Raw genomic sequence first — 27,453 nt, 5'->3', positions numbered from 1 at the left:
GTCCTTCAGGAGCCAGAAGAATGGCCCCTTCATATAAACCGGCACAGCATGGATCAGAGCAGGTGAGAATATAGTATGATGAAGACTCTTTAGTGAGCAGCAGACTTGGACATGGCCTGGGCTGAGACCATGTACAGTATATATAAAAGAAGCAAGAGCAGCCAGCATGCTCTCATCACTAACTGAAAACAACCCATTTTCTGCTTCAGATAAAAGATGCATGGGCCCATTATTCAGTCATCTACAAGTCAACGCAGTCGTGTAGCCCAGCAAATTCTTTCTTTTTGAATATGGTGTTGGCTGATGAATGTGTTTGTTCTACACTAACTAACAAAATCTAACTTAATTAGGCCTCTTTATGTTGAGAGATCTCTCAGGGTCCAAATCTTCACCTGAACACTCTAACTAAAACCACTGGGCTTTTACTATATGTCCACCTAGCTTTTAATTTAAAGCAATGAAGAGATTTAAAAAATATATATAATATACAGTGTATCATCTAAGCATCAAGAACTAGAAAAGAACCTGCAAGCTGTTCGCTAAATCACTTTCTCAGTGCAGAAAAAGAAAACACAAAGATTTAGATGGAGGACAGTTAGACCTCTAAAAGGGTTAGCCATTTCACTCAAACACACATGGAAAAGACAACTCAACACAAATGCTGCTACTGTCCAAGACTTTCACCAAGCACCCCCTGAGTAATTGGCCAGGAGGTATACAACGTGCTTCTGCTTGTGGCAATGAACCTGAATATAAATATGCATATGAATACACATATTAGCTTTACTTAGCAGGATGAAAAGGCAACAATTGTATGTTCATATGCAAATGTATAGATGTTAAAAATATATCTTTGCCACTTACTTCCTATTTAGGTTGGAGCCATATAAATTTCAAGGGTATTTTGGCTGTTGATACTGCCTTTATGGTCACGTCAGTATTGGTTCCAGTAAGCACGTAGAAAGAGACTCCATTCAAAGGAGCCCTGGAAGGTCAGCACCATTGTCAATTAGTATAAAGGTGGTGCTCAGTGAAAGGCAGTGACCACTAGCATCTTCTGATTAGGTGTCTTGCTCTTCCTGTGGTTGTCACACAAAATGGCCTCCCCCAACAGGTCTTTTCAGAAGATTAACACACATCAGGCTATGGGTCCCATTCCATTTCATCAAAACCAGGTACTCATGTCATTTCTTGTCATGTCTTAGATCTGCATCTGAATGAAATCGAACAGCTCCCTTTTTACACAGACCCGAACTTAACTATCCCAAACAAATACACATAACTACAAGTTTCAGTGCATCTAACACAGTCTGTCATACGTCACCTACTAAGTCACCACATCAACCGCAAAAAAAAAAAAAAAAAAAAAAAAAAAACTAAACAATTACAGAAAATATTTCATAAAAGGTCAAATAAATAAAATGAGGACCAGCCTCTTTATTTCTTACCCTATTGTGGAAACAATGATTTGTCAACCACCCACATTTTCGCCAAAAGGTCTTAAGAAATACATTACAAGGCGATTTGTGTGAAATGAAGTAGCTGTATGACTAGAGGACGGACAGTGAAGAGTGTCTGTTTTTTTTTTTTTGGTTTTGTTTTTTTTTTTTTTTTAAAGAAACTACATTTATAATATATTTTACTCAAAATCAACACTGGCAAACACAGAACTTAGAGAGGGATAATGTAGCAACTTCTGTGTACTGCCAGAGTGCTGTCCATATCTGTGTCAATCCACAGTTAGGCTGCATGCCATTCAACAACAACTTTACTAACACCCCAAATCTGATTTAGGCAAATGAAACTTACTGGCCTATCACTCATCAGAAGCTAATCATTAGTTTATCACCTGATGTCTTGGATAAGCATTTGGAGCTAAATTTCCATATTCAATTCCAGATTAAGAAGTGTGAGTTTAATAAAAAGTAAAGGCAGCCATACATATGTTGTTGAAGAGATTTCACAGCACCCACAGCAAAGGAGGGCTGGCTAACAGTATTACAAACACTAGACAATCTGAAAAATAACAAGAAAAAACTTCTGTAAACACCAGTGACAGTGACAGCAATCAAGTATTCTCTACCTCCAATTCTCTTCTGTAAAAATGAAGGTGAGTAAACATCAAGGATGAGGGGTCTAAAAATACAACAGCAACTGTTTGTCTCTTCCTGGCTTGGACTTACACACCGCACACAACGTGAGGTCTAACGTCAGTCTGTCACAGTTACAGGGATGGGTTTTTATGGAGCACACCCTGAAGACCTTGCACTGACAACAGGATAAATACAGGCCATTTGCATAGCTCTCCCTCACTTATATACACACAGATTCTGACAGGGGTGACATGTTTGCTTAGGCAAAGGTGTGTTGAATGTGAAGTTTGCATACGCAGTCACTGCTTCTCTGTAGTCCAATAAGGGTATGCTAGCACCCGTTCTATTGCATCTGTATAGTGAGGAAGTCAGGTCTATTCTGCTGTCTGATATTACAGCTTATTGCTAACAGGATGAGCGTAGCTCTCCTACATACAGCCACTTGCAGGCAGGCAGCCAGAAGGTTCCAACGCAACTATGCAAACACAAACATCACAGTCTTTAAATGGTGTGTTCACAGGACAATAGTTGGTATGAGATGATTAAAGTACTAATATTCCCTAAATTTAGAATAAACTACTTCACATAGAGTATATATGACTGAAAACACTCACTCTGTATATCATCTTCTCTTGCTCTCTTCATTAAATTTGGCATGCCTTCTGCAGAACCAGCTGCAAGAGTCCATACGATTAAAGATGTTGTGTCATGTATATGTACGTGTGCATGTGTGCATGCAAATAATTTCACAGATTTACTGCATTTGTGAAAAAAAGAAGTGCAAGAGTAAAGTAAAAACAATAAAAACAAAAAATAATTCAAAGCCTTAGTGACCATGTCAGCGCAAGTAGTCAAACTAACTTGTGAGTGTGCATGTGTGGCATGTGCATTCACTTGAATATGTGTGTATAATGGTCTATTTAAAAAAAAAAAAAAAAGAATAAAGAAGCACAATAGTGTTGGGCTAATTGCTAACTGAATAAGAAAATGAATGCATGAATGAATGGATGTTGAAGGCCAAAATGGTGCAAAAGGCATGTGGAGACTGAAGACTAGAGAAGCCCAGATGAGAGGAGCAGTGGACAAGTGCAGCATTTATCCTCATTTTCACATAGGATTAATCCAACATACTTGTTTGAGTCTCCATTTGTTGCAATAAAAAAAAAAACAAAAAAAAAAACAAAGAACAAATTAACTAAAAAGTTCTAAGCAGTGCTGCAACTGGTGAGATATGGCTGATGTCCCAGAGGACTCTGATTTCCAGGTGGTTTGCAATCCAGCTGTGTGTATGTCAGTAGTCAGCAATGGGTGCAAGCTTTCTGCTCAAACTGACTGTGATGTTGGTGTAGAGAGGCCTCCTGGACACTAGCGGGGAGTAGTTCAAGTTGTTAAGACCATCCAGTTTCTGTCTCTCCTTTGAATGGCGTAGTAGACTATACCTGCAGGAAGGCACAACCAGTCAATCAGAAATTTCTGTCATCTAAGTTAGATTAGGTTGCGTTTGAGCATTAATAAACAAGGAGATAATACGTCAAGGAATAAACCTCATCACCCTATACAACCAGTCAAATTGGTTGATACTGAATTATTGTCTTTGTCAGCAAATCACTACAGCCCTGTCAACAAAACTACACTAGATTATTCATGACAATTCCATCAGAAGATCTATTTACAAAAGCAGACTAATTTTATAGAAATGATTCCAAATATTTCTTTCCAGTATCAATCACTTGAAAGAGCATTTATTCCTTGGGTTTCTGGAAGTAATTCAGATTCTTAGGAGAGGAAGCATGACTGGAATTTAGGCCTGAAGCATACAAGCATATCACATGCAAAGTCTTTAAAAGAGCTGAAATTGCCTCAAAGTCACTATTGTGGTTTTTCATGTGACTGGTTTACATCACATGGGCCTAAGCCTCATTCCAATTATCAGCTTCCACTTTTAGGGAAGGGTGTGCAGGAATGTATGTGTGTGTGAATGAGCTGAACATGCATAGACACTAACCTTCCCAGGAACTGGACTTCTCCACGATGGTGATGCTGAATTGACATGTAACGTCCCTGATCTCCATGTGGCCTACTTACTGTGTAACTGGCAAACTGCACCCTGCACAAACACATTTGATTGTTCATCAGTCCATAACTTACATTTTCAGGTACAAAAAACATTGTAGTGATGACTTACAAGAGGAACCATTTCAGTAACACACACAAAAGGAATCATAAAGACATGAGTCAATAAGTAAGAACTAGCAATGTAGACTGAGAGTCCTGAGTGTGTACAGCTGTTTGTGAGCTGTGTGGGTTAGGGAAGGGTATGACAGTTGTGTGCATTGAAGAGAAATGAAGAGGAAGAAAAAAAGAAAAAAATATACGAAAGCCTGTGTCAACTAGTCTGATGACTAGTCTGTCGCTTGAGCATGCCTAATGTCAACAATACTGACAGCCGGGTGCTCCACCTCCTGATAGCACAATGTCTGTGTGTGTATTCCCCTCACCTGTTCCAGAGGTCATCGTCCTCTCCTCCCCAGCCCCAGAACGCATTAGGAAAGCCATTAATCTTTTTGAACTGCTTCACCGTCAGGCCACTGACACCGCCAAAGAACTCATTATATGGAAGCCTGGGAGGGACAATTACAAGGTTCAGATTAAGTAATGAATACTTTTACTGTATATACCCATGGTGGCAGAATCGGGGCTCACATGTAGGAGTATTTGTCGAGCTTGACCGCAAAGTGTCGGGGCATGTCTGTGCAGCCATAGTAGTTCCGGTCGTTCTCCATGAGGTGGTCGACATCATGGAAGACGAGGCAGTCCCAGTTCAGGTCTTTCATAGCCTCCTTAAAGCCCACGTTGAACAACATAGCGCGGTTAAATGGCTCTGTACCCATCTGAAGAAAGAAGAGATATGTTCAGTTTCTATTTTTGTAGGTTGGTATGGAAAAGATTGTTACATTCAACCATTTCAAACCACCATCCAATGTAAACACTGACATTATTTCAACCTGAAAAGACTTTCTGGGAGTGTCTGGATTCAGACAGGTAAATTTGTTCATTCCTGTAAATGACTGAAAATATGTGTATGCATACCTGCTCTATGACATAAAAGGCAAACTGAAGTCTCTGTTTCTGCAGTACGGGCACCAAGTGTCTCAGGAGGATGGGTAAGTGTTCATGTCGGTTCCTGAATGGGACTAGGATTGCAACCTAATCACACAGAGTGTAGCAGAACACAATATAAATATATTAAAATAGCCAAGGAATTAATTAAATAATTCATGTGCCAAGAAACATGAACATATATATATATATCAAAGTTCAAGGACATACAGGAGAGCAGAGCAGACTTTAGGTAAGCTGTAATTATTTGTGCAAATTGTTCTCAGGTGTCATGATCTCAGCATCAGGAAAATGTAAGTGTAGGTGAAGAGGGCTCCAAAAACCACTAATTACCACTAAGACTCATGACAAAAGCCTAGCAGGTCCTTGAAACTTTACTTCAGCAATGAGTTCTGACATGCATCAATCATAAATGCACCAAAGAACTAAATGTATAAAAGGTATTTATTTTGCCCTGTAGAGTTGGGATTATGACAGTGCCTGTTTTAGGTTTCTTTTGAAGCTCAATAAAAAAAGAAAAAAGAAAATTGTGACAGCTAAAGAACTAAACTCAGTGGGAACTGAAAACCAAAAGCAACTGAAAGTGAGACTGTTGTGGTGGATGAAAGATTGCGAGTTAATGAGAAGAAGACAAAACTGGTTGTGACAACACAGGGAGGCTGGTTCAAGAATGGAACAGAACTCCTATGCACACAAAAGGGTTGGATATTGGGCCTGATTCTTGTACTTTGTACCTAGTGATAAATGAATGGAGGTGTAAGCAGTCAAGTGGCACAAAAGCACATATATGACACATACTGCACATGGGCCATGGAGCATGTAGTTAATGTATGCATGCTATCACTGGAAAATGAACACTGGAGTCCCTCTTGTGTGCTGTGAAATGTGTTTAACTCAGGACACTGAAAGTGACAAACTGAAGTTTAAAGCTCACTAATCTGTGGATCTCAAAGCAACAACCAGAACTAATTTACTATCTTTGACAGCACTGTTGTTTCCAAGAAGAAAGATGAGTTAGGAGTGATAATGTGTTTTGAAAAAGACATTCATTTTCCCCTTCGATACATTAAGCACTCTTATACAACAGTCCTGCACTAAATCCTGCCTTCATAAATGTGAGAATAATATAAAATGACCATCAGCTATTTTCCCATTCATTCAAATAAAAGGCTGCATGCCCCGTGAGGAAAGATAAGCATTTGTGATATTTCTCTATTCATCCATCTGTTTAATAGATAGTGATTCTTAGCAAACAATCCTTTTAACGAAGTTACATCCACACTTACTTTCCAGCGAGGTAAACAGTCTTTGGGCCTCCAGTAGCCTCCTGAAGCCATGCTAGGCTCTTCCTCTAGCAAGGATCTCTCCACTTCCTCCAGAGATACCTCACTCATATTCACCTCCAACCTGCCCTCTGTGTGTGGGAGAGAACACATTTTATGAGGCAGAGCCAAGCCATAAGAGTGAGGAAGAAAGGGAGAGAGAATAAGATGTGAATAAGATGAAATGGTGAAGATTATGGAGAGAAAAGGATCAATGAAATAAGGTGAGGAAAATGTTAATGACAATGTAAATGGTATGGAGAGGGGGGGGGGGGGGAAGAGGACAATATTCATCAAAAGCAGGAACCGCAGAGCACTCTTGGGTATACAGTACATTGCTAGCTAAATCCATTCTGTGTGCATCATCAATAAAAGCTGAAATAAAAACATGAGGACTGAACCACTTAACTATTCATTAGTAGAACACATAAAGTACATACATCGGTCCAAGAACAGCTGTTTAAAAGTCAATCAAGAAGACAGAGACAATTTTCATGCCATGCCTTACATACTAATGGTGCAGAATAATGGATCTGACTCACTGCAAAGCATTAAAACAAAAACAAAACTTTAAAGCACTTACTCATGGAGGGCAGCTTCTCGGGGCAGACCTGTGAAGGGAGGTAGGTAAAGCCTTCAGGGAGGTATGTGGTGGGAGGTGCATCACTCTCGCTCATGTTGAAGTCATAGGGATAATCTGAAATTACACACACAAATATCAACATCGCTATCACGAGAGGCTTAATCCAGTCTTTAATTGCATGACTCTAGTTCTGTGCAGTATCAGTTTGTATTGATGCTTTTTGCCTCTTTACTTCTAGTATGTCACTGGTACCTAAACTATACTTTATATAGGCATGAAATGGTCCCTAACAGTAAGACTGGGTCAGACTCAACTACAGTAGCTCTTTGTATTGTTTTGTTTGTGAATATGTATTGTGCTTTAACCAGTGTGGAAGCTACAATGCCCACATGATCACACACAAGACAGAGCTACAGTAAGATTCCTAATATATCATGGTGTATCATTTTATTTATTCTTACCTGTACCATTGTTGCTGTAAGCCCCTCTGACAACCTGCTCCAGAACCTGAACCCCAATGTTCTTCACGTTCTCTCTGATCTGGATTCCTCTGGCTTGGACCATGAACACATATTCATTCACTGTGGACAAAGGGAAGAGGGATGAAAAGTCATTTTATTTTTGTTCCTACTACACATCAAATTGAAAAGAAGCACTTTGAAAAAAACAAAAACAAAACATCTATAGCAGAGAGGGTCAACCAAACTAGGTCTTCTCTTTATCATCACACTTAACTCATGCCCAACACCTCTCTCCTTCTGTTCCTGATTCTTGGAGAACCGATATAGAACAATGAGAATAGTAAACAGCTTGGAGTGCACACTCTTCTACCTGCTTTGGCCCAAACCGATTATCTGCCTTAGTGACTTGTTGGGGATTTCCCAACCACACATCAGGAGGCTTTCATTCAAAAGTAACCAGCTAGTGGAATGTTAATCTGTGACAGCAGGGAGAGGAGAGAGGAGAAAGATATACCTCAAACTTATTTACGAAGGGGAAAGAGACGTAAACAATTATTCAAAAATAATTGTTTAATTTCTTTTTTTGCTGGACATCATAACTGCAAGATATTGCATTATTATTGTGCACAATTCTATTCATGTGTTGTCATTGTTTATGCTTTTATATATCACAGGGAGAAAAGGGCACAGAGTGAGAATGTATCAGAATCGCACACAAGTGAAAGCAGTGAAAGAAAACTGCACAGTAGCCACACTTAAGAATGTGCTTTGTTGTAAACTACTAGTCAAACATCTGCACACACTTTCTCATTTATCTCTCAGTCAAACACAAGATCCAACTACATCCGCACATTATGTGAGGACGTAGTTCAAATTTGCATGACAGTTACTATTACGAATTTCGCCAGAAAGCTTAATGCCATTTTCACTCAGTGTGGGTCGACCTATAAACACTACATCAGACAGAGGGTGAGGAGCAATGCAGTGGAACAGGGGATGTGGTCTAACTGACTCACCCGAAACACTTCAGACTCACATCTGCATGCAATGTGATCTTGCATAAAGCAGTACCATGTTTCTGATTTACTAGAATGGTGACTCATAAGACTTTTTGAAACAATACAGGAAAAGGCCTCAACTCCAGGAATTATTTCCAAAATAATTACCAACTATTCCAGTTTCAGTATTTACAAAGGCATGCCAGCACAATGCTGCCAAACTGATGGATCTTTGTGAATCTGTATCCAACTGCACAATCTCCAGCCATTAATTCAATCAACATTTGACTTTAAGAAATCAGGGCCATGTAGTTTTGGATTTTGTTTTCCTTTAATAATAAAAACCTTCATTTAAAAACTGCATGATGTGTTTACTTGTGTTATCCTTGACTAATATTTAAATTAGTTTGATGATCTGAAACGAAGTGTGACAAACATGCAAAAAAATAAGAAATGAAGAAGGGGGCCAAAAGGGGGCCACTGTAGATGTGTGTCTGTGTACAGTATGTTCTGCTGTGTCTAATACTGCTGAGCGAGAAATCCACAGGATGCGATTTGTCTTTAGTAATTGTATTACAGTTTCCATCACATTCATCTTCTTTTATACAAACTGCCTCGCTTGCAGGACTCGAGACTAGTGGCTAAGCTGTAACTGAAATCAATGTTCTCATTTTACCTCTGTAACACAAACATTATAGTGCAGCTAGAGCAAATCTGCAAAGCATAATCATAATAAAACGAAGTATATACGAACACAACAGATCCTGTTCACATTCCCTGTAACACACACACACACACAAATCTGAGGCACCATATAATGGAAAAATGCTGAAAGGCTTGTGGAGCGTGACCCAGTCCTGTAAGCAGAAACATATTTTGGTACACTGGCATCTCTGCCAAATGTATAGATATATTCTGTCTGCACAGATCCTTAAGACAAAAAAAAAAAAAAAAAAAAAAAATCGAGAGTAAATATGTACTATGCATGTGCCCTACACTAAACCACTTCAATGCCTGCAGCGCAAAGCAAACTAGAATCTGAGTTTGGTCTTTGTTATAAAATATCTTCCTAGGAATATTTTTTCATCTCTTTTGGTTAGTGCTGAAGTATTCAAGGCTACAAAGGTGACAAATGCTATTTGAAACAGGAGAACTACAGGAAGCTATCATAGCCATTAATGCTGGACTTATAAGCAAAGGACTCACACATACCCAGAGCATTCTGCTGAGTTTAGGACAGTGTATTCATACACAATAAATGACACACATGTAGACTAGAAAGATCCCCCCCCCCCCATTCCCTGAATGCTCCTTATCCCATCAGAAACCCCCACAGTAACCATCAAGCATGACAAGAGACCTTCAATGACCTTGTCCTCTAAAGCGCTCAGAACACGCTGTCCGCTTGCCAAGCCCTGCCCACCTCTCGCTTACTTTCTCTCTCTGTCTCCCTTTTTCCACATCCCTTCCTCTTTCCATTTATCTGCCCTTTCCTCTATCTTCCCTCTTCATCTCCCTGTGCTGCTGTCTCTGTGTAATGTGGTTTGTATCATTTTCTCTCAAGTCCGGCTGTTCCTATTGTTTAAGGGAAAAATCTGCATGATGGATTGCAGGCCTATGGGTGACAATTCCATGCAGAGAGCTGGCTTCATATGGTACTAGAACTCAGGTCAATCAAACAAGAAAACACACACACACACACACACACTCACACTCACACTCACACACAAAGCAAGAAACACACACATAGCCAACAACCCACCCCCACTTTGCCTCAGAAAGGCAATTAACTCCACATTGATAGCTCAGCAGTAGGAGGTGATGGGCCTGTTCTGCTAGCTCCCTGATAAGAGCTGAAAGGCAGTTTTCTCTCTCAGCAGAGATGGTTTCTGCTTGCACACACACAGCTACACAAATACAAACGCCATACTCCATATATAGCTTTCAGGTTTTAAGGCTGCCACTTTCAGAAAGGGTCATTTTTACTGCCACTGCAAATCATTGAAACCCACAGACCCACACATGGATAAAGACACCCAAGAAGTAGGGCACTGTGGGCCTGAATGCATTACCCCTCAGTAAATGGTGAATATGCATTATGTGAATGTAAAAGCTGAATTAATTAAAGTAATGTAACTGGCCATACAGCAGCTCATTTCATACCCTTTTGGAAAGTGACCAGCTCCTCAAAGTATTAGCACTACATCCCTAAACTAACTGGTCAGACTTGACTGTGCTGACGTATTGAGGATCTTTAGGACTGGCATGATGAGATGGGGCTGAAGATTATAGAATTCTGACTGGAAGACTGCAGGCTGAGTATTTTTAAAACATCAAATGTGTGTGTACATTTCGAATGACTATTGGATCTCATCCGAAGAAACAAGCATGTTTTTAACTCCTCCAACACTAAGTAATACAGAGAAACCATGAGTCTATAGTGGATCACAAACACAGCAGTGTCAAATAAGCACACTCTGGGCAACATGGGAAAATTATATTTTTCTTTTTCCTGAATGAATTTATTTGTGTGGTAGAGTGAAAAAGTTCCAGATGTGCAAATAAACACCTCATCCATCCGGTGTGTAATCTGGGATTTTCATCCTGCCTTTGTTTCATCATTGTGTGAATGTGTAACTACACCAGTTAGTTCATCACCCGCACAACTAAATTGCCATACACACATACAACCTCTAAACCATTTTTCCCCTGTTCCCTTGTCCCCTGCTGTTCAATTCAAGACAGTGAACTGTATATTGTGGGTTATTTAAGAGCATTTCAGTCAGTCAATGATAAAAAAAAAAAATGTCATTTGAGAGGTCATTTGAATATTTAAACAAAAATACTCATAAGCCAAGTAAGTAGGGCAAAACTATCTTACTCCATGGAAAGTATTTTGACATGAAAAAGCAGCATTCTGTGAAAATACACAGTATAGTTAGTGTATTCTCCTTATGCTTTTGTAATACATCAGAAAACCTGCACAGCTCTGGAATTTATAAATATTTGAGTTGTTGATTAGATGCCATTTCCAATATAGATTTGACGACATTGTCAGAAATACTATCCTTTTCAAACTGACCAAAAGAGATCAGGAAAGACATCAAAGCAAGTGCTTAATTTATCTTGGAATTTCTCTCTTCCATTTATATAAGTGTGTTTAGTATCACTGTCTCTCCTATCTTTGTCTTTATTTATCTTTCCCATTCCCTTTTCCTCTTATCTTCCTAGCACCTGCCCTCCTTCTCCAATTCAGGTGTCATGGGTAACTTATGGCATATGAGATCAGCAATGTGTTATGCATAGCTCAGGAGACATCAAGTTGCAGTATCCAAAATATGGCAGAAAAAAAACAAAACAAAAAAAAAATTAAACACCAGTAAACCATCATTTTTTTTGTAAAGATAAAAGTTCAAAGATGAGAGGAAAAAGACTATACATTCTCAAAACTGACAAATTAACTCTTACACTAGAATTACCACAAACTATTGTATGTTGTGCAATGTTCACTCAGTGTTTGACACAAAAATTTCTCAAGATTCTTCACACTCTTTCGCTCTACATGCTCTGTACAACACCATTAACAGAATGACAAATTCAAAAGACCGCAGAGCCCAAAATGTCTCAAAGATATTCATTTGATTACTTCTTGGGGAAAAAAAAATCCAAAGGTTTACTATTTATAATTATATCAGTAATAAAAAGCATTGTACTACTGTAATATAAACCCCAAACCTTGGCACTGTTTCTCTGCTCTTAAAGATAGAGAACTACTGCAGAATGCTTACATAACCCTAGTATCCACCTGTCATAACCTCATATGTATATCTAAATCTAATTTACATGCATTTGCTAGTTCACTCAAACCCACACCCATCCTTTCTACCAGTGCATAATTTGCATGGTACTTCTAATTTAACATGGATTTCTCCTGTGACACTGGCAAAGTGACGCTTCAATTAGGTAATGATAGGTCACACTCTTATGTAGCATGGATGTGGACATGTTCCTCAGTTCACCAAAGGAAATAATCACCATTTCAAAGTCTTTGGTGTGACTGATGTGGGTAGGTACAATAAATATAACAATAAATACAGCTAATTAAGCTGTTAACACAGTACACTACTCAACCTCGGCAAGGACGGAAGGAGACAAAGAAAGAAGGAGAGTAGAGAGCACACATTCTGTGCATTAGCTTACACATTCTCAGCATATTCCACTCGCTAACTTTTGATAGAATATCATGGCCTTGTCACATGCACCAGGAGAAGCTGGGACAGACTGGACATGGAAGGAATATGCCAGTCCTTTATCAATCAAGAGGTTGAGTCATGGCAACTGGGCTTCTTGTTTTCTAGGAGTACAATGCAAAAAAAAAAAACAAAAACAAAAAAAAAAAAAACCTAGAAGTCCAGCTGCCATGAGTCAACCTCTAGATAACTTCACCTGGATGACTGAGAATCTACACAGACATCCTTCATCAATGTAAATGACAGGTGCAAAAAGACCTTTGGATCCTTGGTTTGAACAAAGTCACATCAGAACATGCGATTACCTGGACAGGAGACAAGAGTATAGGAAAGAAGAGAGAGCAAAGGAGGAGAGATGACTGAAGAGCAGGGGAGATAAATATAGGTCCAGAAGAGAAAATGAGAAGTGAGCACTGCAGAACTACACTTTTAGATCATGTTATAAAAATTGTGTGTGAATATGGATGCCTTAGTGGTGCTGTACTATCACTGTACAGAGGGGAGCATAGAGTACAGCAGCTATGATAATACCATTCCAGCAAATGAAAGTGTCATTTTGAGTCATTTTGAGTCTGTTAACTTACAGAAACACACAAACATGAACTGTAGCAGCTGATAATAAGATAACAAGATTAGTGCACTGCAAGTTATGGTCACATTACAGTCGGTCTTAAGTGGATCATGACGCTTCCTCCCACTTCACAGCTATACAGCACACACAGGCACATGCTTGTCTTCATTTCTTGTGGGAACCTTACACTGATATACATTAATTTCTTAAAGTGCATCATGTTAAAGTAGTATTACACCATGTGAGTAATATTAGGTGCACTCTGACAAACACATGCACTGCTCATTTTACACCACGCCCAGTGTTTCTGAAAATAACTGTGTGGGTGAAACTACAATAACAGGAAAACCATCATGACTTCATGTACAACAATGCTGATTATGAGCATTTTCCCAAGAGCTCCATTTTCTGATTGGACTGGCTAGCTGACAGACAGGACATAGAGAAATCAAGAATCTATGACAAGAAAATGAGCATGAAAGACACAAGTCTCCGAGCAGATGTCTCTTTGAGAGGCTGAGACCTCTTCAAGTGACGTCAGCACTTATCACAGTCCCACATCCTGAAAGCATTCAAACCATTTGTACTCCCACTGCCTTCATCTCAGCCTCTCATTTCCTCTTAAGTTTCATTTATTCATTCGACAGTCACCAATCTCCCAAATCATGCTCCTCTCCTGGGAACTGTGAAGCTTTATTTTTTTTTTTTCATCCCACCTTCAAGAAAAAGATCAGCTTCTAGTACTATAATAAATGCTATTAACCAATGTATACTATTTTCTTTTTTTTACTTATTTAATTACACAATATCAGCAAAACCTTCACTCTGGGAGTCCATGCCAACCTTTTAATAATCATTTCCTGTGAACAACATGTTTTCTAAAATGTCAACAAAGACTGAACAAATCATTGTATGCACCAGAATTAAGAAATCTAGGTGTTTCTACAAACCTTTCACTAACCACTATAGGTTGCTGCTTATCATCCTCCGCCCAATAAAAAAAAAAAAAAAATGACACGTGCACAGGCCTGCACACATAATGTACATCCACAAACATGCACGTGCATTTTGTCCTGACACTGGGCACTGCACCCATTATGCTTTAAATTATTATCAATGTGCATGGGTGGGACTTCAGATTACACAATCTAGGGTCACATTCTTTCAACTGTCAAAAGGTCAACGTGAGCTAGCAGATGTGACAATGGTGGAAACCTGCCTGTATGTGTGCCTGTCTGTGCATGAACTGCCCTTATTAATAATTTAGGTTCACAGTGTCACAACAAAGGGAGAGCTACCAACCACCCACACTGTTGAGAGAGCAAAAATTTGAGCAATGTAACAAAATTCCTTCTGTACGTAGCAAAACACATTCCCTTCATTGCATAAAGTTAAAATCTTTTTCAACCGCAAACCTGTATTCTATTTCTTTAATGGGAACAGAAGAGAAGCATTTAAGATCAAGATTTAGTATATGGAGGTTTAAACTGATACACATGGTTATTTTATAGAGACTGTAATAGTCAAAAATAAAAGCTTTGCAAATGCCAGATGTTGGGACACAGCTCAAACATTTTTGCCTGTCTTTATGACCATAACCACTACAGCAAGTGAACCTGGTAATATTTTAAGTTCTTGTTAACCCTATATATAAAGTCTAAAGACTTAAAGAGATGAATACATAGATCAGCTCCATTGTGTAGCAGTGCAAATTCACTTAACCATCATTTGTGAGCATAGGAAGGGCAGCAACACAGTAACAATTAAATGGTGTAATTTCTCAGCAGCCTCACCCTATTTCTGACCATTTAGTGTTGCTGTGACCAGAATAAGTTCAGCTTCAAAAGAGGAAGAGGGCCAGAATAGGCATACTGCATTCACATCCCTTTACAGCAGAATATTAGCGTAAAACTCCTCCCAGAGAATTCGATCTATTAAATCTGTGCTTTAAAGTTGTTTTAAACTGCCCTGATGCTAATTGATCAGAAATTAACAATGCTACACCTTAGCTGAGAAACGTAGCACTGTACTTATTACTGTTAAGAAATGTTTAACTTTTTCCACCGATACATCTAAATGCCAAAGATATAAGGAAAGGAGTGGAGCTGATGGACACACATTTAGAACATTTGTTACGAGGTTTTATTATTGTACATAAAGTGTAATCAAAAACTATGTGTAATGAAAAATGTAATGTCAGTGAATTTAAAAAATAAAAACAAACAAAAAAAAAAAAAAAAAAACTCTTCCGAATAGATTTTCACACTTACACACAGCATACACTAACACATGCCAGCAGGGACAGCATGAGGTCCAGTTTGAGTTCATTTTTGGTCTTGCACTAGTCACTCTGCCTCTCCATCTGCTCTGCTATCCCAAGTGTGTGTGTGTGAGGGTGTGTGTGTGTGTGTGAGGGTGTGTGTGTGTGTGGGTGTGTGTGTGTGTGTGTGTGTGTGTGTGTGTGTGTGTGTGTGTGTGTGTGTGTGTGTGCGTGCATAAATATGCAAATAGCCACCTTTTGTGTGCATGTGACCCCCAGTGACTGTGTCTGTCGAGCGACTACATAGCAGAGAAATGGAAGGAGCAGACGTGGTGAGGAGATTTACATAAACGACATATTGGTGCCAGGACCCCTTCTTTTCACTGTGCTGGAAGCAAATACCCGGAAACAGATCTGAGGGAGAAAAAGTGAGAGACAGAGTGTGTATATACTGTGTGGGAGACTGAGAGAGACACTTTCTTTTTAAAACACACGCTTACACGCCTTTCCATTTTCCTTCTGTCTTTATCCTTTTTACTGCTGCCTATCAGATTTTCTGAGTGGATAAGAGAATGTGCAGGTTAAAACATGAGGGTCATTTCTCTCAAGGTTGACTCATTCATGCCAACTGGTTTATCCTGGGTCATAGCCCCATTCTGAAAGTCATAATATTGTACAGATAAAGCACTGCGCCCAGTTGCAGTAGGGCAATGCTAATTACGGAAGAAAAAGATTAGCAAAAGTGAGAAGTTGTGGAAAGGCATGGTTCCTTTTTTTTAACACCAGAAAGTATAGTGTAATACTTTACAAAAACTGAAGTAGTTAGATAAAATAAAAATCACTTCTTAGCTGCCCACAAATCTACTGTTCTAAGTCAGTCTCATAGTTTTGTTTTACTTTCAGCAAAAAAGCCCTAAAAGGGGTTGTATGCTACCTGCTTGGGACTAAACTGAATACAGCAGTTAGCAGGTCAACCCTCTAGAGCCTCTACCTGGCTAAAGAGTTAGATATTACCACAGGAGTTCATGGAGATAAAAGACAGAGCTGAAAGAAATCTGACACCAGGTGGCCAGAAACACAATGACAATTAGTAAAGTAAAGCTCGATAGTAATATTTGTTTTATCAGCTTTAACTTTCTCTAACAGGTGTAACAAAATACTAAATGATGTAACAGTCCACATTGTAAAGTGGAATTCTATATAGCTTAAAATTCTGAATTGTCCTCTGAGAATGAATTATCTCATCATCTCATCTTATGTTTTCATTCTGTTCCTGTATTCAGGTAGGCAGAACTGCTCGTTTTCCGTTGGTATGCTGCTGCTGCTGCTGCTGCTAGCATGCTGCTGCCGCTGCTAGCATGCTGCCGCTGCTAGCATGCCGCCGCTGCTGCCGCTGCTAGCATGCTGCTGCTGCTGCGTGGGAGGTGTGGTGACAGTAATGCTCCTCTTGCTGCCCCTTTTTGTTCATTGCTGCTCTCCATTACCATTTCTTAAGACAGGAGTGTGCAGAGAAAAACTGAAACTGCAGATTTCATCGACCTTTAACCCTGAGCAGCACCTGCCGAAAACAGCTACACCACAAGTCATTAAATCAGCTGAAGAGTCCTCTTCACCCTTCTGTCTCAACCTTTCAGTCTTTCTCTTTGTTGCATTGTTGCTAAATCAGTTTGTATATGTGCTGCTAACCCCCAACAATGTGTAAGGGCTCACAGTCACAGGGTTTACAGTTAAACAACCGTGACGCTGTTAGGGCCAGGATGGCGACTAGTGATTCATTCCTGCGGTCCCCCCACTGTTCACTTCTGTCAGCCCATTTCGGCCTGCTTTTATATTTGGAGGGTGTCCAAAACATTCTTGTGTTATTGCAGTGCCCCAGTGCACAGGGTGTAGTGAGAAAATAAGCAGACAGGTGAACATGTGCAAACACACACAGACACACACTACACTGTCTCTGCCTATTTTCTCCTGCTCGCTCCATTTTTCTAATCTCCCCCAACCCTAGCAGAAAGATGAGGTCTCCTCACAGTTGGAGGTTACTCCTGTTGACTGAACAAATGGGCCAGAGCAGGCACTAGTACACCACACTGCTACAGTAGTTCACACAGTTGAGCAAGATGTAGAAAAATCACACTTGTTCATATGTGTTTCCACATCTAATTCTCTGCAAGGACCTAAAAGGCAGCTGTGCTTTAATGTGTTTGGTACTAAACACATAAAGTGAGCGCAGCACTGCAGGTTACAGACACACAGGAACATTTTGTAGGATTAATGGTGCAGGTAAAATAGCATGAGTCATCTATTGAAAATAATAATAATCATCATCATCATATTAATCATTATTTGCCACAGTATTGTGTGATATTTTACTACAATATATTGTGCAGCCTTGGGAGCTGCAGATGGTGCAGATAGTACTTCATGAGAAAGCCCAAATTTGTTACCTTAGTGCACTAACGGTTATATAAACAACTCAAAGGGGTAGCAAACTGACTAATGAATTTTAAATTTAAGCTACAAACCAATTAATTTCTGCCAACACAAATCTAGGTCATGACACAGATTCTAAACTCCATAAAAATATGTTTTTACAAGAAAGACTGGTCACTTAAATTACGTCTGCTATGCATACTGAATAGCCATGCATAGCAGACATGATTTTAAGAGAGATGCACTTATTGTTAGAGCTGGATTTGACGTGTAGTTTGATATTTATTAAGCATGAACTAGTATTGTTTGTTTCTTACACTAGTCTATTACATATGAAATGCATCTCGGATTCTCAACAGTGAAGTCCTGTTGTTTGACCTAACTCTTCCTGGAAACACGATAAGTAGTGTCTCATCTGGCTAATTTGTCTTCTCTTTGTAGCAGCCACATCAATGTATAATGTCAGTAAAGTCAGTGTAATGTCAGTAATTAGCACACAATGAATTTGCACTATTATTATTATTATTATTAAAGTGGCTATAAGCCCACAGCTATGATTTGTTAATCAACTCAGCTTGTCTGCTGAGGTTTTATTATAGAAGCTGGATTTGGTGCTATGGCCAACCTAGTGTTCATCTAGATATCTGAGAATAAGCCAGGTGTGTGTTGGAAGGGAGAGGCATGGTGGCAGCATTGCCTGTTAGGCTGTGCACAGACCATGCTAGGCCTTGTTGCCTTGCTAGGCAACAAATTATGCAGTTTCCTAAGTCACTTCACCAAGATCACTGAACTGATATAGCTGGGGTGCCAGCACAGGGGAATAGGTGAAACAGAGCAACATAGCATGCTAACACTCCCATTGTGGAAGGTGTTACTGGTATTGCAGCCAATCCATAATGGCCCTGAGCCTTTCCTAATGTGATTCTAAAAAAAAAAAAAAAAAAAGAAAAAAGTTTGGGTACAAAATCTCTGATCTTTGTTCTATGGCAAAAACCTAAAAGTCCAACTGAAGCTGAAATAAGGCTTAAGTGGAATGGGTCACCAAAATTAACGCAATATTTTGCAATGCTCTGATCTGTTTTAGTAGAAGATTTCTTTACGCCCCCTCTTCATCAGTTAAGCAAGGAAACATTGTCCAGGATAGAGCATAACTCTGAAAGATTCCCACTTGAAATGGCACTCTGCTGAGAGTCATCAGCCTCAACCAAAGATTAGAATGCATTTTTCAGACTCCCCTTTCCATAAAGGGAGGACTGCAGAATCAGAAAATAAGATTTGAAATCAAACTTTTCACGGTCATTTCGTGGGTCTCTTGTGGACAAGTACAGCATCTGAAAAACTGCTTCACTGAGTCTCTAAAAATTCCCATGTGTACTGAAATACGCTTTCTTTCTTGAGGTCACATTCAACATTAAAATCTTCAGTGTTAGCATCAAAGTGAAGTAAGAGGGTTAGAGGTATATGTACTCATAATTCAGTTCTTGTGTAACAATTTAAATATGATGTTGACAAATTGACCAGGGTGTACCCCTGCTTTTCACCCAAAGAGTGAAAGAGAGCTGTGATAGGCTCTAGTAGGTACCCATGACCCTAAATAAAAATAAGCGGATATAGATAATGGATGGATGGATGATTCCAGACACAAAAATGTATAAGGTATATATGGAATGCAACAAGTCATCTGCAACTTTGGAAGTAAAATTGCAGAGTATTTCTTCATTAAACACTTAGTCTGGGTACACATTAAAAAACGTAATATCATATCAGATTATGTGTAATCTTGATCAGCAGTTCTCTACCTATAATCATCTATCCCAGCACAGTTTGGGTTTGGATTATGCCTTTCTGCCATCACCTCTGCTGTTTACAAGCTCATCACAAGTTACAGTGAGTCCGCCCTTAAACACATGACCAAAAAAAAAACCATGGCAACAATCTCAATAACAAAAGGAGGCCCGAACCAGGTCAGCAAAGACTGGGATTCTAATCAGCATGATTAGGTTACATAAATGATTAGTGCCTCAACACAAGACCTTTAGTCATCCTCTGAAATGACTCACAGCTCTCCATCTATATACAGGTACACCTCACCTCTAATGAACTCAGCTCCACCATCTGTCTGTGGTCAAATATCCAGACTATAGCGGTTGGACATGGGTCATGTTGCAGACAACAATATAAGATGTAGGAGTAGGGTTGCTATGTGTGTAGGGATCATTTATGGATCACCTATAGTTGCTATGTCTTTTTACAGATAGGCCAGACTTGAATTAAGCAGTTATAGTTTTTATAACAAGAGGAACTTACTGAAGGAAGCTGGGGTCATTAACACAAAACACAAAATGAAAATTGAGGAAGCAATATCTGTGAAACTATCGCTACATAGACAGCTAATCTATTATATTCTTAAATTTGGTATTTAATTTGCACAACTATCAGGGTCAGAAGAAATAAGCTGGCGATTGAAAATCAAGAGAATTTTTATCTGCTATTACAATTCATGATCAGTATTGTTACACTGTTAACAGTGTTTTCCATTATACAACACATTTAACAGCGTTTTGCAATTGTTCAGCACTTTGCGTGTCCATGACACCTTCATCTACCACAGTCACATGAATTACTTACAGTTAAGTCTGCCATTTCTGTAATGTGTAATACTTTTCATACAGGAGTGGCTTTCTCATTAAAAGGATCGGTCAGGGAGGTGAATCAAAAATATTTCAGTGTGTACCACAAACAAAAAACCGAGTGTAACTCACTAAATAGACTGTTTTTTTATTAAGGCAATACACAAAAGTTCATAGTTTATCTTTGACTCAGTTTAATAACTATTGTAAAAGTGATCAACTCTTATGAAACTATAAACCTAAGAAGCTCTAGTCAATGACGAAAGCAGTGATGAAAATCCATTCACTGTGAACAGGAGACCTGGAGGCCGATAATGTTTGCTTGTTTATACCCAGGTAAATATTATAATGTACCAGTATTATAATATTTGTCATTGGATTTCAACAGCTGGCGGACTTACACAAATTCTAGGTGGAAGTAGTAGTAACAATTTCGACATGTTTATTTGAGTAAGGGGACATGTTGCTCTGAGCTGTTGTAAAGAGCAAGACAAATCTGTCATTCTTTGAAGTTAATTGTACTAGTTATAATGACTTTTACTTAAGGATCCCATTTGTCATGTACACAAAGGGACAGTCTGTGAATCTGTCCAAAACTACTGTAATAACATTGTCCTTTGGGATTTGTTGTCACCCAGATCATCATGGGAACAAGGATGGCATGTTTCTATGGTTGCCATGACAATAAAACAGATCCAGTCCTGGATAGGAATAAGCCCTCAGGGAACCATGGCAACTACAGGGGAAAATGTCAAACGCCAGACCCCTAAGTGCTTGAGCCAGAGGAATTTCAGTGATTGAACTGTTGGGCATCCAGCCTTCTGCGCTGCTCCTTTTGTTATGATTTTATGCAGTTTTATATTCATTATTACTAAATCAGACATGTTGAATTTTTAAATGGCTGAAGGACTTTACAAGTTAAATACAGAGACTGCATAATTTATCACTATGTAACATGCTTGTTTATTTACAATGGAATCTAAGCCAGATTGACACCAAGTTAATGTTTCACCACAGCTAGAAATTAGCCATAGGAGGCTGGTGAGTATGAGCTAAATGGATGGATCAATTAAGAAGCAAAAGGCAGACAGAAGCTGGGATGGGGTGTATAACATTGCAGGGGGCCTTGAGGAATGGAGATGCATGAATATTAAAGTGCCAGAGTAGCACTACTGCATTAATACACGTGAACATCAGTGCAGAAGCAGGTGCACCAGGGACACCAGTACTGCCAACAACTCTAACCAGTATTTTTCAGTGACACATCTACCCTTATATGCGCGTAAATACAAACTCACTCACCACCACAAAGACAGACAGCATAGAAAGTAGATTTGTGCTGGAGTCGGACCGGAGTGTGAATAACAGCAATTTTGCAAAACCCAGGGCACGGAGTTAAATTATAAATATAGTGATTGTAGCTTATAGTTTATGCCTTTTAAGAACTAGATGTTTCTGACAGCTTATACACCTTACATGATGTACAAAAGTTCAGCATACAAAAAGTTAACCACCCAACCTTATCCTCAACAAAGTTAATGATTTACTACTTTTAAGACCAAAAGGGTAACAAGTTAGCATCTAAATAGTCTGTCGCAAACACAATCTCGGCTTATTCACTTTTTCATGACAATCACCAAAATGCTGCACCAAACATAATCTTTCTGATGTTTACAAGCTGTTTCCTTCCATACCATCTCACTATCCCAAGCACCAGTTTTTACCCAAATTAGGATTCAAATGTTCCTGGGGTAAGGCAATGTTAAGCTAGAATGTCAGCTTTGCAGGAAGTGGCTGCACAAACAAAAAGAGACAGAGGTGGATGGACAATCATATACGTATGCACACACTCCCACACAGCCTGGTAGGTGTGACCAGACGTAATGTAAATATGGCTCTGGGAAAACTGCTTTCTCAGAAACAAAGTGCAGAAAAGCCACATGCCCAGCAGCAGTGGAAAAAAAAAAAACAAAAAAACAAAACAGGGCACACTACACAATGGGACTTTTTAAAGTCACAAACACATGTGACATAATTTAAATGTCACAGTCATAAACTGTCCAAAGGTTAGGTTCAAAGCTACATGCATTGAGCAAAGTAAGAGCACATCTCTACTTCATTATCCCAATAAAAATGATTGCCATGCTGGTATCAGTGTTGCTGATAAAGACACTGCATAAAAATATATTGCAATATTATTTAAGTTTTATCAAGTGTCTACACATACTGTAGATACAGTTGAAATCATATAGTAATATAGTAAGTATAAACAGTAACTAACAGTAAGCAACAGTGGGATTGGTTTAGTCTGATAGTTTAGTCTGAAAGGCCAAAAGCAGTTAACACAGGTTTAACAGATAGATTACCCATTACTTAGGTGAGGAATTGCAAACATTTATATGGAAGTACATTCCAGTTTTGTCAGTAGTTTTATATTTTTGCATACCCTAGACACATATAACCTTTTTTTGCACTGGGCGCATTACAGATACAGGCACTAGGCACACTGGGCACTAGCTGCACTGGGCACTAGCTGCACTGGGCACTAGACAGTATGTTTATCATCAGTTATTCTGAGTGTTATAGTTGCTGAGGAAGCAGAGCTGGTTGACGACATGGCACCTGCACATCTACAATTACTTCCTGACTGTAAGAGCAGAAGGTGTATATTTACATCCAAAGACATTGACTATGACTTGCTTCTGCAATATATACTTACTGATGGTCTACATCCTAACCATAGTTCTGAGGAAAGGAGGTGAGATAGATGAAGCACTGGCAGGTGTCATTACACTAAAGAGCAGCCAAAGGTACTATTAGATTTGTGTCAAAGTTTAATGGTCTAATCACCAAGCAAATCAAAACAAAGTCTGCACTACTGTAAGGAAATAGTATGTTGTTGTTGTCAAGGCAAGTGTCAGATTTAATTATTTCGTTAACTCATCTTTGCATTGCCCTATATTCTAAAGCTACCCTCAAATCTCTGGTGAATCTCTTTCCATCCTCACTGTCTGCATTGCCTCACACTATGAAGCAACCTGAAAATTCAGTCGACTGTCAGCAGGCCACACCTAGAAATAACTAAAATATTGTGCATACTTCAGAAAGCCTGACACACATACATACACATACACACACACACAGACACACAGACATACATACATACATACATAGACATTTAGATAAGAGCATGAGTCTGGTCTCTGGAGACAAAGGGAAGCACCTGGCACCCTGTCTTCCTTGCTGTCCCCGGATGTGGAGGTGTGTGTGGGTGCATCTGTATTGAAACCTATAAATAGAGCCTGTGTCTACCCTAGCTCTTGTTCCAGTGGGATCCTCTCATGTTTTAATTAAATAAACTACTGCAATCAGGCCCAGCTGTGCCCTGCATCCCTTGCCTGCATCAGTCAACATCCATGCTCAGGGGCATGGATAAGGCGTCAGTGCATACAAGTACATGGAGACAGAGAAAATGACAGTGAGACTGGGGGAGGGATGATAAAGAAATAGACTTCACTGTGAAATTAGGGCATTCTGCATTGAAGCCACCTGGATATCTTAGGAAGTCCTTATCAGGTGTTCTGGATGGGTTCCCCAATATGCAAACCAGACAAAGGAAAGGAGCTCGGCTCATCTCTTTCATCCTTCCCTCTCTATTCCCCCTCCCCTTTTTCATTTGTTTTATTTTAATTATTTTGTGAATCATTTGCAGTTTGTATTTGCAGTAAAGACAAAACCTCTTGATCCACAATACCAAGACGGAGATGAGACTCAAGCATCACAAAGACATTATGAATATAATCTGCTGGGGACAGTGCAGTTGAATGCTAATTCTTGTGTTGTGGGTTTTTAAAAAAGTTTTGTTAACTGTGCCTATTTGCTACTTGCCTGTCTCACAATGTACAGGCTCACTGGTGCATCTCTGACCACAGAATCAGAAACCTCAGTTAATGTCCATGCATCAATATCACTACCACTGAGTAAATCATACCACCTTGTGTCATAAGCAGACAACAAAAAAACGAAAAAGGCATTGTAGTCCGTCTTGATTTCCTTGTACCGGCCTGCTGCCTGAGCTCACTCGGGCACCCCAAGTGTAAAAGACTAAACTGCAGCTTTTAGTAACAGCAGCAGAAGTTGCCCTGCTCCTGGTTACCATCCATAATTAATGGGCTGGTGCTGTTGGTACTGTTCTGTTTGTGCATTAACCCCAAGTAAGCCACGTGGCCATTACAGCCCTACAATAGTCGACACCCTAGAGAATGGATATGGCTCAGTCTAGCTCTCAGTCAGTTATGAGACACCATCAATACTTGAGCTGGAAAAATGGGGAACAAGTGATAACAAGGGTTATTTTTATTCCAGTTACTCTGTGATTTTTTTGTTTGTTTGTTTATTTGGTTCACATTTAGAAGAATCATTGCCCTATGTTATTCAGACTTACACAGCCTATTCCCGTCAGTAATGTGTCCTCCATATGTGAATTGATTGAATTATTGATTTAGTTGTTCACAGTAGGTAAAAAGCGTGAATGGATCAATACCCATTTTAATAAGTAAGTGGCACCAGCTTTCTCTTTGATGTTTTGAAAAGGGTACACCTGCACGACATAAACACTATTTCACTCACAGTCACTCCGGCTGCTCATTTTTGGCAGCGAAAAACCTTTACTTACTGATTGGAAATGTGTTGAACATTAAAATGTTTTTGACTGGCTTCTTACAACATGAAACTCGCCTGTTATTGTAATTGTGACCAGATAGATGATTCAAGGCCTCTTGGTCTGGGCTGTTCTAAAAGGCATAGACAATGTTTAACAAAAAACTCAATCTCAAGAAGCATGCCTTCTCTGCCAGAACAATATGATGTCCAACAACTGAAGGCCAATTTATAACTGCACCTTGTGTTTTCTCAAAAACTTCCTTACTTTCAGATGTAGAAAATAAGCAACCACTATGTTATCGCGAGCCTTAATCATTCATCAGTATTTTTAAATCCAGCCAGCAGGATACTTACTACAGATCTGCTTGGCACACAGATAAAGACAGTCAGCTGAAGGCCTAATTTTATAATAAGTGATATGAAGCAGGATAGGCTCTGCACATATAGATACAACATGGTAAAAGATGGGCATTACATGGGTGGATGACATGATTGGCCTTACATATCTAGACAGGATTATTAGACTCTGGCCTAAGCTGCCAAGAGAGGATATGAAGAAGACTGAGGTATACACACACACACACACACACACACACATATTCAATGAAAGACAAAAAGAGTGACTAAAAAGAAGGGAGGGGATACTGACACGTTAATGAATTAATGATAGAAGGGTTTCAGGACATGTGATATTGCATGTGCAGTGACTAACACAGCAAATTATGTGAGAAATGGCATATCTATCGCTGATCTCTATGTTCAGCTTATAACCATGAATGTCATGGCCCATGAATCCATGACTCATAGCGTGACCTTAAGGGAGGGGCTAAAACAGCCAGGATCAGACTTATATGGCTTACATATGTCCATTTTGACTGATCTATGCATGCCTACAATGAGCCGCAAATCACAACCAAAATGTCCTGTTTTTCCTGTGGCCCTAGACGTTACAGAGAGAATAACGAGACAGATTACAGTCACCATTATGCTCATTAGCAGCACTATCATTATCATGTCAGGTACATGGACAATATAGGGCTGAGTCCCAGCTTTAAGTCTCATCACCGACTGACAGACCGAAGCTCTTCGCGTGTCTACAGTTTCAATGGCAGGTGGACTCGTCACACACATGACCTAGCAGCCCATCCGAACAGCCTCACTTCATCTAACGTGTGAGAATTTCAAGAAACGTTAACACCATCTTTTTTAGGGGTGACTTACCGATTCCGGGGGCGGAGTAGATGAAGTATAATGCGGAGGTGGACAGTGAAAAAAGGAATAAAAGCCCAAGGTATGACCTTCTTCGGAACCGCAGATGTGTCGGCATCATACAAGCAGCAAATACGCACACGATCACGTTTCCGTATCTACACCAACTGCAGACCAGTTCCGATGGGTCCAGGTTAAATGAGCCGAGTAGTACGGTCGCGTCTGCGGCAGCACTGACCAGGCGACTAGGAAGCCCGTCTGTTTCCGCGGCAGGTCGAGTACAGGAGAGGACCTCCGGTATTCAATTGAGACATTCAAAAGCCATTCCTGAGAGAACAGATTTCGATTTTAGTTCAGAATATGTCAGACTTGGGAACGGCTGACAATGACAGCGCGGTTCAACCTGGACTGGTGTTTTTCACTGAGAGACCATCATCTGGCTCACAGACTTCGTCGCTGATGATGTTTAGCCGCTTTTGTGCTTTGCCTGCCTGCCTGCCTGCCTGCCTGCCTGCCCGCCTGCCCGCCAGTCTGCCAGTCTGCCAGACCTTCCAGTGGGGCTGCCCTTCAAAATGAGCAATTCAAGAAGTGGGCGTTAACAGTCCCAACAAACATGTACGTGCTTACGGCGCTGGAGCATGGATGTACTGCGTTAAACAGCGTAACCTAGCGACCAGAAATTCTCAGCGTCGTAAACGCATCCAAATCCGTTGCGACGTCATTAGCGTTTACGGTACGATGACCGTAAGAAAAAATGCTGAAACTAGCCCTTTAACTCGACTGCCGTACAAACCCCAATGCAGTCTATATCTGGAAACATATGAATTACCAGATTAACTATTGCCTGCTCTTCTGTCTTCAGTTTTA

General features: G+C 39.7%; 1 protein-coding gene across 1 annotated transcript; it reads right to left on the bottom strand.

Annotated features, from left to right (window-relative positions):
- Positions 1-1,578: 1,578 nt before the first annotated feature.
- b4galt5 (UDP-Gal:betaGlcNAc beta 1,4- galactosyltransferase, polypeptide 5) lies at positions 1,579-27,140 on the bottom strand. The gene is made up of 9 exons (XM_026333483.1): positions 26,599-27,140; positions 7,580-7,699; positions 7,119-7,232; positions 6,500-6,627; positions 5,184-5,300; positions 4,797-4,984; positions 4,592-4,714; positions 4,099-4,200; positions 1,579-3,532 (listed from the first exon to the last, which is right to left on the bottom strand). The coding sequence occupies exons 1-9, from the start codon at positions 26,705-26,707 to the stop codon at positions 3,385-3,387; spliced, it is 1,149 nt and encodes a 382-aa protein (XP_026189268.1). The 5' UTR covers positions 26,708-27,140; the 3' UTR covers positions 1,579-3,384.
- Between the last annotated feature and the right edge of the window lie 313 nt (positions 27,141-27,453).

The sequence above is a fragment of the Mastacembelus armatus genome, chromosome 7, assembly GCF_900324485.2.
Source record: "Mastacembelus armatus chromosome 7, fMasArm1.2, whole genome shotgun sequence".
Classification (NCBI taxonomy): Eukaryota; Metazoa; Chordata; class Actinopteri; order Synbranchiformes; family Mastacembelidae; genus Mastacembelus; species Mastacembelus armatus.
Note: the sequence above shows the minus strand (reverse complement) of the source record. Positions and strands in the feature narration are given on the sequence as shown.